The sequence below is a fragment of the Cervus canadensis genome, chromosome X (assembly GCF_019320065.1).
Source record: "Cervus canadensis isolate Bull #8, Minnesota chromosome X, ASM1932006v1, whole genome shotgun sequence".
NCBI classification, from domain to species: domain Eukaryota; kingdom Metazoa; phylum Chordata; class Mammalia; order Artiodactyla; family Cervidae; genus Cervus; species Cervus canadensis.
In genome coordinates, this window is record NC_057419.1 from 52454486 (window position 1) to 52466504 (window position 12019).

The 12019-nt window shown below is 38.9% G+C and overlaps 1 protein-coding gene across 1 annotated transcript in view; it reads right to left on the reverse strand.

Moving 5' to 3' along the window:
• DGKK (diacylglycerol kinase kappa) overlaps window positions 1-12019 on the reverse strand; it is a 160757-nt gene that overhangs the window by 44466 nt on the left and 104272 nt on the right. The window contains exons 10-12 of the mRNA XM_043459737.1: window positions 6467-6569; window positions 1213-1396; window positions 382-490 (exon numbers count right to left, since the gene is read on the reverse strand). Coding sequence (XP_043315672.1) covers window positions 382-490; window positions 1213-1396; window positions 6467-6569 — 396 coding nt within the window. The remainder of the gene's footprint in view (window positions 1-381; window positions 491-1212; window positions 1397-6466; window positions 6570-12019) is intronic.

The following is a 12019-nucleotide window of genomic DNA, read 5'->3' on the forward strand; positions in this document are numbered from 1 at the left end:
AGGTAGAGGAACATTCTGCTACACTTGAGACTCAGCGAAGAAAATAAGTGGCCTCAGGAAGCATAGGGAATGGGTGTTGAATGCTGCCTGATGCCACTTCTTTTTTGCTTGCTCTCCTCCCCTTCAAATCTTCATCTTGGGGCTTGGGGAATAGAGCATTGCTCATTTTTTCTGCTAATTTCTTCTTTTCTCCTTCCTATTGATAGACCCCAAAATGGTATAGGTTTAGATTGGGAATCTACCAGTCAAGTTGACTGTGACACCAGTAGGAAACATACATTCTATAGACAAAGAGAGTAAAGACGGGGACGTCATGGGATAAGCAGCTTCATATTCCTAGTCTCTCTAGTGATGGTTAAACTAAATGAGCTAGGGACTCACCTGTTCATGTAATCCAAAGGCATCAATCAGAGATAAGACCCAGTTCACGCTGCCATCTCCACCACAAACCACCACACGAAAGCGAGCAAAGTTCTTGAACATGCAGAGCCTGGAAAGAAGAAGGGAAAGGGCAGTCATTTCATGAACTGACAAGTTTTAAAACTTTCCTACAATGTGCCAGGAGCTAAGGACTGCTTCTTCTGCACTCTGCTATTAGGTTACCTGTCTCCTTTTCCTTAACCTCTATCTCTCTGTGTACTTAAGATCATAGGAAATGCTCCCACAGGCAATCCTGGAGAGCAGGCCTTGCCTTGACCCACATTTTTGTTGGCTCAACCTTGTTCTGTAAGTTACTAGTGGCCTAGCCAAATCTAGTTGCTGAGGCCTAGGAAGAATGTCTTGCATAGTTGCCAGTGGGTTCACAGAAACCAGGGCTGAACAGCCAGATGGTCTCTAAATAATATAGCCCTCTAGTAGAGATATATCTACTTGGCCCCAGGATAAAGAGCGAATGACAGGAAAGGTGTATAGTAATATCAGTTTGCCTCCTCCTCTGAAGTCAGGAGACACAGTTTTGCCTTTCCCAACTGGAAAAGATGAAGCAAATCTGAGAGCAAGACATAGGCTTGAAAGGATTTCTGGAGAGGGCTAAAAGTCCTCTAGCCAGCCAACTCAAGATGTTCTGGAGCTGTGTTTATGTCCTGTCTTGAGAAAATAGATCTTTCCTGCCCAGGTACAAGAACTAATTCCAGGAAGCCTGTCCTACTCTAGAATGTGTAGAGAGGGGAATCATTTCTATATGCCCAACTACATCCCTTACCCTATGCTTACCCGGCTTCAGGTCCACCCTTCGACAGGTCAAACACTTGAGATGGGTTAAGGTACTGCTTGAATTTCCGGAGGAAGACGATCCCTTGATGATCGCCGCTTTTGGAGTTGATGAAGATGAGAAGGGGGCATGAACAGGCTGAAGACCAATCAAGATTCCAAAAGTCTGGAGATACTACTAATTGGCCTAATAATGCACACAACAGAAAGAAAAGGAAAAGAAAAAAGAAAAGGGCCATTGAGATGACTTAACATCAAATTTTGCAGACTTTTAAAAACAGCTTTATTGAGGTATAACATATACAAAGAACTGCATATATTTAATGTGTACAATTTAATGAGCTTAGACATATGTAAACACCCATGATACCATCACCACCATCAAGATAACAGGCATCTAATACCTCCCACAGCTTCCTTGTGCCTCTGAGACTGAAGAACAGAAGGGAAGTCAGATGCAACCCAAAGGGGCTTTCATTAAAAAAAAAAAAAACCCAGCTGGTCTTTGCCCAGCTGTTGCCAGGTAACCAATATTTCCTAAGTAACTACTACATACCAATCATCATGCTAGACACTTCTAGGGTTCTAGACCTTGCCCTCAAGCTAGGGAGACAGACATACACAAGAGTGTATTGTAACACAAAGAATAAAAAATTGGTACCACAACCAAAGATCAATAAAATGCCAAGGGGAAACTAAGGAAAGAGAAGACTGAGAGTTTAGGAGAAGGATCAGCACACCTAATGAGTACTAGCTCAGTGAGTGATAGCTCAGTAGCTACACTGAGAAGATATAAGGTCAGGAAAGATAGGTAGGAAAGGTTGCCTTTCAGCCAGGAACTACCAACAGAAGATATCAACATGGGGTGAAGCAGGGTGCTTTAATTGCTCCTCTAAGGCTCTGGTAGAGCAATCTAAGTTATCATATCAACTTTCAGGGGAAACAAGACTATAGGGAAATTGTCTGGACAAGACAGAAGCTTTTAATAATCCTCAGTAGTAAAACTCCCCATAGAGAAATGGAGTTAATAGCAGTCTAAATTGCCAAAGCCTGCCAGCTCATGCTGAGTCGTAGAGTCTGTTGGCAGGGAGACAGGCAGTGAGCAATGGCCTCATAGGAGATGCTAGACAAATTGTGAGCCCCCAAATCTCTGAGCTCATGGCTTTGCAGGGATTCCCCAGCAAAAATAAGTGCAAAGAGGAAGAAGGATGTGGGTTGCTCCTGAATGGTGTGGGCCAGTGGGAGAGAGGCAGGTTGAAATGTCCCATTTGTTGTAGCCTGGAAAAAAAGGAGCCTGAAGGAAGACTATGACTTAAGCAGATTTTGTGGCTATTTTACCTGGAAAAGTCTAAAGCAAGCTTCCTCTATGGGCCAAGTTCTACTCACTGGCCAGTGGAACTTGAAGGCATCCTGAACCAGTTAGGCTGTCATGCACTAAATTTTCAGGGCTTGCCAGGGCTCATAACTACATGAGGAGTCTGATATGTCCCTTCAGTAGCATAGCCTGGAAGTAGTTATCCTCCTTGAACACGTTATCCCTTTTTAACACTTTTTTTTTTTTTTACAAAAAAATATGTTAAAATAATGGTAGTTAAGACATTCATTCATTCAACATATATGTATTGAGGGCATTCTTTGTGCTTGTCCTTGTTATGTTCTGATATATAATGATAGGACAAGATAGAAACAATCTTTGCTCTTGTGGAACTTATATTCTAATATAAGGACATAGACCATAACAAATAAATATAGAAAATAATGCGATATGAAGAAAAATAAAGCAGGAAAAGGAGATGGAGACTGAAGGGGATGTTATTTTAGACAAGATGGTCAGGAATGGTTCCTCTGGGGAGATGACATTTGAGATTAGATTTGAATGAAGGGAGGTAGTAAGCAAAGCAGATATCTGGGGGGAGAGTTTTTTTAGGGGTCAGGAGGAAGATTAAGAAGCTACCCAGAGAAGGGATATGGCCTGGGATGTCTAGGGACAGTGAAGAGAAGAGCATGGCTACTGTGGAGTGAGGGAGAGAGGTGACAGGGACAAGATAAAATGACAATAAGTGTTAGATGAATCCTGTGAACAAGGTGGCAAGATTACTACATGGATAGCAATGTGGGTTAGAATATAGCAATGTTAGGAAGATTCATAACCAAGTAAATAATCATGTCCACAAGGTTGCTTTTGAGTAGGCTAATGTTAATTGTAAGGGAATGTCCTGCATTATTCAGCAATTTTAACTAATTAAAATAAAAATATAGAAGGCTGACTTGTCAAATTTGAAGTACCTACAGCTGGAGGGAGAACCACTGGATGACAGAATCAAGATTGACAAATGACCTTAACAAGCAGTTGGGTCAAAGTCAAATAGCTGAAAAGGGGATAAATATGAAGCTTGGCCTTTAGGCCCAAGGGCATAAATTGCAGCAGAACAGGACAATAGGAACTTGGCTTGGCAGCATCAAAGTGTGAAAAGGGCTTAGGGGATTTACTTGACTTTAAGCTCCAGATGAGTCAACAGTCTGAAAGAGCCTTTCAAAAAAGAGCTCATGCTTCTTTGAGCTACATTAATATAATCACAGCACCCCAAACCAAGGAGCCAACAGTCACTCTCAAACTTGTTCAGTTCATACCACAAAAGGATGTTAAGGTTGGCTTCCTGTTCCCCTTCCTGTATTTTAAAATCCTCTTTTACAAATGTTAACTCCTCATTTAACCCTCATAAGGCATCCAAGTACAAATTTATTCCCTATTGGCAGAAAACAAATGGTACACAAGGCAAAGAGAGGTTAAGTAACTGGTCCAAAGTCACACAGTTAGTACATGATGGAGTAGCTCCCAGGACTAGTAGTATCAGCATCATCTGGGGATGTGTTAGAAATGAAAATTCTTGTGCCCTACTCAGCTCTACTGAATCAAAAGCTGTGGGGCAAGGACTGGGGCCTAGAAATCTGTGCTTTAACAAGCCTTCCAGATGATTCTGATGCATTCTCAGATTTGACAAATATTGCATATGAATTTTGCCCCCATGTGAATCAGGGATTCTGTCTTAGTCATATCCTATTCTCTACATTGTTCATCACTGAGCCTTACATACACTTGGTATTCAGTAAATGTATTAATTAATTCATGCAACAAATCCTGACTGTGCATATGCCATGTATCCAGGTTTAAGTGCTAGTGGTACAAGAGCTCCCAGTCTGGAGTAGGAGACATTCATGTGATGAACTATAATGTAGTGTGGTAAGTGCTCTGAGCTATGTGTTCTGGGTTCAAAGCAAAGAAAGTGATTTATTTGTCAAGAGAAGTGGGGAGGGGAAATTACAGAAACCTTTAAACAGGAGATAAGAATTAACTTTGTTCTCACCCTCTAGGATGAGAGAAGAAATTGACCAAGTAGACTGGGTAGGAAAAGGGGGAAATTGGAAGACATTCTCAGAAATTAAGAGTTTGTTGACTGAATAAATAATGAATGAATAGATGAGTGCTACTCAACAATGGCACGTGTTTCCTCAGATGCCTCCACTCTGGGATGCTGGAGAAGGGATTCCCTAGCTTTGCCAGAGGGGTTGGCCCAAATAATTTTTAATGATTTTTATTATCTCCAAGATGGGTGGGACTTCCCAACAGGAGACCTATCCATCCATTAAGGAGCATATCTGCCTAGACCAAGAAACCAGAAAAAGTCAAGAAGATACGGAGGTTGTAAAAGATACTCCTAAGAAACCAAGTAATACATGCTAGAATGACGGGTTCTCAAGAGAGACATTCAGTTGGATCAAGACTGCAGATGACAAGGATGAAAGGCTAATTCATGGGGGCATTAATATAAGTCACTACACAAAAAGAATGGCTTAGCATAGGTGCTTCTAAGCAATAATATGACATTGGTGAAAAGCAAAAGGAAGAAGCAATGCTATTAGTTGACCATCTATAACAGGAATAAGAAATTATATAGGATGGGAAAAAGCAAACTAAAAAACTCTAACTTCCACCAGGCCAGGAAACACAGAACCTGTTGGGCCAACTACAAAGAAGAGGTGGCAGCCCCTTAACACTTATTTGGGAGTTATTTATTAGATGCTGAAGTGGCTATCCTTCAGTCTCCTGAAAGACATCTTCCCCAGGTCCCTATAGTGGTGAGCAGTCTCAGGACTTCAGATTCAGGACTTCATTGACTTTCACTAGGAGCCTGAAAACACTTGGCTGACTAGTTTGCTACTTTTCCTGTTCTATCAACTCTATCTTTCCCATAGTCCCTTTTTTCTCCTAGCCAATCAAGTATCTATTATGTACCAAGGCGTCAGTCTCATGACCTCTCTAGTCACCTATCTTGTAGGTGAATCTATGTGGATAAATATTTGAATAGATCTGAGATTATTATATGCATGCATCCCTGAGTGAGGGATATGTGCCTGAGCATGTCATCATGGGGACATATAAGTATGCTTGCCTGCAGAAAACTGTGTGAGTGGCTCATTCCATGTACCAATGTCTGTCTGTATTTGTGTTGGGGTTAGGAAAGAAACTGGAAAAGACTAGAGCAGCTCACATACATGTATGTGCACATATGCTATGTCTAGTTCTAAAACTGTTGTAATGATTACAGGAATCCTTCCCCCTTCTGTTCTCTAAGGAAACTATATACTCTTCTTTCTTTTCCTTTCTCTGCTCCCAGCTAATGTTGGGTTTTCCTTGGCAATGAAGTAGGCAGCAAACAAACAAAATTATTTCATGGATTATCTAGTGTCTGGAAATCATGAAAAAGCTGAAATGATTTCTGATCATTTGGAAACAATTGTGACAGAGGCTACAAAGAACATCCCCACATAGAGATACATCAACATTCACCATCCCAAAGGTCTAAAGAAAATCACGAGCTGTCTCTACACATAGGGGCTTCCCTGGTGGCTCAGCAGTAAAGAATCTGCCTGCAATGCACAAGACACAGGAGATGCAGGTCTGATTCCTGGGTCAGGAAGATCCTCTGGAGGAGGAAATGGCAACCCACTCCAGTATTTGTGCTGGGAAAATCCCATGAACAGAGATTAGCCCGGTGGCCTATGGTCCAGGGGGTCGCAAAGAGTAGGACACACTGAGCAGCTGAGCACACAGTCATGCTCTACACATTTGCACACTCGTACTTTCAGAAATGCTTGACTGGTTGACCAGAATAATTTAATTGCAGTCATTTCCCCCAGGCATTGAACCTTCCCTCCCTCCCCAGTGTATTTCTGAGATTAACGTTTAGCTACTCACCATCACCTTTGGGGTCGCTCAGGGCAGTGGGAGGAATGACTGATGATCGATGACTTCCAAACCAGCATTCCTTGGAAAACCGTCTCCTGCAGTCGTCGTGCACCTGGAACGACAAGAGAAGAAAGAAAAAAAAAAAAAAAATACATGAGTGGGGTGAGAAAAGGATAACATAGAGCATCATTTTGTCTCAATTCCAAAATTTAAGTGCTCAGTACTCAAAACTCCCTTTTTGAGATTTGGTGCCATACACATACTCCTGACTCAATGTCTTTCTCCATTTTGAGCCTGCATCATCCCTGAATGTGGTTTCTGAACCCTGTTCCTTTCAAAGATGCCTTTCGGAAGATACTATTATAGGCACTGAGTAGATGCCAGTCCTAGGGCACATTTTAGTGGCCTACAGAATGGGGAGTTTGCTTGCAGTATAAGAGTGCTAATCCTGATAAAATGTTAATATACTTCAAACCTTACAACAGTGATGTGTGTTAGGGAAGACATTATTAAATTTGTTTTAGAAATAAGAAAACCAAAGCTCAGAGAGGAAAAGGATTTTGCTCAAGGTCAAACAACTGGAAGGTAAAAAACCTAAGACTCAGCTACCTTCCCCACTAATGGCATACTTCCCAGATTTCTGATATCTTCAAGCATCACTTCCTGAAAAATTACACAGTTACTAGATGACATGAACCTGGCCTAATTAGGCAAAAGTAATTTTAAAAGGTCCAGAGGACAACCAGAGTTGTCTTATTTTTTAATGACAATATAATTGAAATAAACATTACATTAATTTCAGGTATACAACATAACAACCTGATATCTGTATACATTGTGAAATTGTCACCAGAGTAAGTCTAGTTAAATCAATCATTATGCATAGTTACATTTTTTTCCTTGTGATGAAAACTTAAGATTTACTTTCTTTTAAAATTTTTATTTTATACCGGAATATAACTGATTAACAATGTTGTGTTAGTTTTAGGTATACAGTGAAGTGATTCAGTTATACAGGTACATGTCTATATTCTTTTTTCATGTTCTTTTCTCATTTAGCTTATTATAGAATGTTGATGAGAATTCCCTGTGCTGTTCAGTATGTCACTGATGGTTACTAGATTTACTTTCTTAAGGAACCCTAACATATTACTAAAGGAATCCATCAAAACACAAGAAACCAAGAGGAGAACTACAGAGGAAACCAACAGAGAACTACAAAAACAACCAGAAAACAGTGAACAAAATAGCAGTAAGTAAATACCTATCAATAATCACTGGGAAGACCCAGAGGAATCGGGTGGAGAGGGAGGTGGGAGGGGGGATCGGGATGGGGAATACGTGTAACTCTATGGCTGATTCATATCAATGTATGACAAAACCCACTGAAATGTTGTGAAGTAATTAGCCTCCAACTAATAAAAAATTTAAAAAAAATCCTATTCCCCCCCCCAAAAATAATCACTTTAAATTTAAATGGATGAATTCTCCGATCAGAAGAAATAGAGGGCTGAATGGATACCAAAACAGGGCACATATATGTTGCCGACAAGAAACTCACTTCGGATCTAAAGACACACACAGACTGAAAGTGCAAATGGATATTAAAGAAAGCCATAGTAGCAATACTTATATCCAACAAAACAGACTTTAATACAAAGACTGTAACAAAACAAGGAAGGGCATTAAATTATGATAAAGGGGTCAATCCAACAAGAATATATACCATTTGTAAACATTTATGCACTCAACAGAGGAGCACCTAAATATGTAAAGCAAATATTAACAGAAATAACTGAAGAAAGAGACAGAAATACAAGAATTTTAGAGGACTTTAATATCCCAGTTACATCAATGGATACATCAGCCAACAGGTAGTCAATAAGGAAACACTGGCCTTAACAAATTAGATTACCTTAACACATGAGATGAGATTACCTTAATAGATATACATAGAACATTCCATAAAAAAGCAGCAGAATACATATTCTTTTCAAGTGTACACAGAACATTCTCCAGATACATCACATGCTAAGCCATAAAACAAAGTCACATTAAATATAAGAAGATTCAAATCATGGTAAACATCTTTTCTGAAAACAACACTATGAAACTAGAAATCAACTACATGAAAAAAAACTGGAAGGAACACAAACATAAGGACACTAAACAACATGCTGCTAAATAACCAATAGGTCAATAAAAAAATCAAAATATACCTTGAGACAAATGAAAATGGAAACAACTCTAAAATCTATGTTGTTGTATTCAGTGTTAAGTCGTGTCCAAATCTTTGCAACCCCAAGGTCTGTATCACGCCAGGCTCCCCTGTCCTCCACTGTCTTCTGGAGTTTGCTCAAATTCATGTTCATTGAGTTGGTGATGCTATCTAACCATCTCATCCTCTGTTAACCTCTTCTCCTCCTGCCCTCAGTCTTTCCCAGCACCAGGGTCTTTCCCAGTGAGTCGGCTTTTCACATCAGGTGGCTGAATTATTGAAGCTTCAGCTTCAGCATCAGTCTTTCTAATGAATATTCAGGGTTGATTTCCTTTAGGAAGGAAACAGCAACCCACTTCAGTATTCTTGCCTGGGAAATCCCATGGACAGAGGAGCATGGCAGGCTATAGTCCATGGGACTGCAAAGAGTCGGACACAACTGAGTGGCTAACACACTGACTGGTTTGATATCCTTGCAGTCCAAGGGACTCTCAAGAGTCTTCTCCAGCACCAGTTTGAAAGCATCAATTCTTTGGCACTCAGCTTTCTTTATGGTTCAACTATCACATCCATACATGACTACTGGAACAACTATAGATTTGACTATATGGTCCTTTGTCAGCAAAGTGATGTCTCTGCTTGTTAATACACTGTCCAGGTTTGTCATAACTTTCCTTCCAAGGAGCAAGCCTTGTTTTAATCTCATGACTGCATTCACCGTCTGCAGTGATTTTGGAGCCCAAGAAAATAAAATCTGTCACCGCTTCCAATTTTCCCCCTTCTATTAATAGTTGCCATTGATTGATAAGACCAGATGCCATGATCTTAGTTTTTTAGTGCTGAGTTTCGAGCCAGCTTTTTCACTCTCCCTTTTCAGCCTCATCAAGAGACTCTTTAATTCCTCTTAACTTTCTACCATTAGAGTGGTACCATCTGCATATCTGAGGTTTTTGATATTTCTCCTGGCAATCTTGATTCCAGCTTGTGATTCATCCAACCCAGCATTTTGCATGATATATTCTGCATACAAGTTAAATAAGCAGGGTGACAATATACAGCCTTGTCATACTCCTTTCCCAATTTTGAACCAGTCAGTTGTTCCAAGTCTGGTTCTAACTGGTTTTTTCTTTTTTTTTTTTTTTTTGATCTGCATACAGATTTCTCAGGAGGCAGGTAAGGTGGTCTGGTATTCCCATCTGTTTAAGAATTTTCCACAGTTTGTTGTGATCCACACAGTCAAAGGCTTTAGAGTAGTCAATGAATCAGAAGTAGATGTTTTCCTGGAACTCCTTTGCTTTCTCCATGATCCAATGAATATTGGCAATTTGATCTCTGATTCCTCTGTCTCTTCAAAACCCTGCTTGTACATTTACAATTTCTTGGTTCACGTACTGCTGAAGCCTAGTTTGAACGATTTTGAGCATAATCTTGCTGGCATGTGAAATGAGCACAGTGTAGGGTAGTTTGAGCATTCTTTTGCATGTCTGAAAATCTATGGGTCACAGCAAAAGCAGCCCTAGGAGGGAACTTTATAATGATACAGGTGTACTCCAAGAAACAAAAATCTCAAATAAAGAATCTAAATATCCATTTAAAGGAACTATAAAAAGAAGAATAATCATAGCCCAAACTTAGGAGAAAGAAGAAAATAATAGATCATAGAGGAAATAAATGAAATAGAGTCTAAAAAATACAAAAGATCAATGAAAGTAAGAGTTGGTTCTTTAAAAAGACAAGCAAAATCAAGAAACTTATATTTAGTTAGGCTGATCAAGAAAAAAAAGGAGCACCCAAAAAAAGAGAATCAGAAATTAAAAAGGAAAAATTACAACTTTACACAACAGAAATACAAAGGATTATAAGAGAATACAATGAATAATTATATGCCAACAAATTAAACAACCTAGAATAAATAGAAAAACGTCTAGATCATATAATTGCCCAATACCCAGAATCATGAAGAAACAGAAAATCTGAATAGACTCAACTCATTACTAGTAATGAAATTGAATCAGTAATCAAAAAACTCCCGCATAGAAAAATCAAGGTCCAGATGGCTTCATGATGAATTCTACCAAATATTTTAAGAAGAGTTAATATCTATCACTTTTTAAAGAAATGACAAAGGAATACTTCCAAACTCATTCTATAGGGCCACCATTATCCTGATACCAAACCAGACAAAAACACTACAAGAAAGAAGATTACAGGCCAATATCTTTGATAAATACAGATGCAAAAATCCTCAACCTAGCCATAGCAATGGGGTACAAAAAAAAAATAAAAGCATCAAAATGAGAAAAGCAAAAGTAAAAGTCACTATTTTCAGGTGACAGAACACTATATAGAGAAGACACCAAAGACTGCACCAAAAATGTAGTAAAGCTAATGAATTAAGAAATTTGCAGATACAAAATTAATATACAGAACCTGTTGCATTTCTATACACTAATGATGAACTATCAGAAAGAGAAATGAAGAAAAGAATCCAATTTATAATTGCATCAAAAATAATAAAATACCTAGGAATAAATTTAACCAAGGAAGTAAAAAGACCCGTAACCTCAAAACAATAAGACAATGATTAAAGAAACTGAGGATGACACACCAAAATATGGAAAAATATACCACAGGCATGAACTGGATGACTCAATATTGTTAAAATGTCCATACTCCCTGAAGTAATCAACGGATTAAATGCAATCCCTATCAAAATATCAATGGCATATTTCACAGAACAAGAAAAAAAAGCAGTTCTTAAAACACAAGAGACTCCTAATAGCCAAGCAATCTGGACAGAACAAAACTAGAGCTGTTACACTTCCATACCACAAAGCTATAGAATTCATAGCAGTATGGAACTGGCACAAAAACAAGACACACAGATCAAGGGAACAAAGCAGAGAGTCCAGAAATAAATCCACACTCGTATGATCAGCTAACCTATGACAAAAGAGACAATAAGAATATAAATGGGAAAAAGACAGCCTCTTCAATAAAACTGGACAGCTGTATTGAAAAGAGTGAAACTGGACCACTTTCTTACAAATATATGAAAATAAAATAAAATGGATTAGAGGCTTAAATGTAAGACTTGAAACCATAAAACTAGAAGAAAACATAAGCAGTGAGCTCTTTGAGATATTTTTTTTGTATATGTATCCCCAGGGAAGGCAACAAAAGCAAAAACAAACAAATGGAACTATATGAAACAAAGACTTTTGCACAGTGAAGGAAAACACCAACCAAATGAAAAGACAGCCTCCTGACTGGGTGAAGATATTTGCAAATGATATACCCAGAAAAAGGTTGATATGGAAAATATATCAGGAACACATACAGCT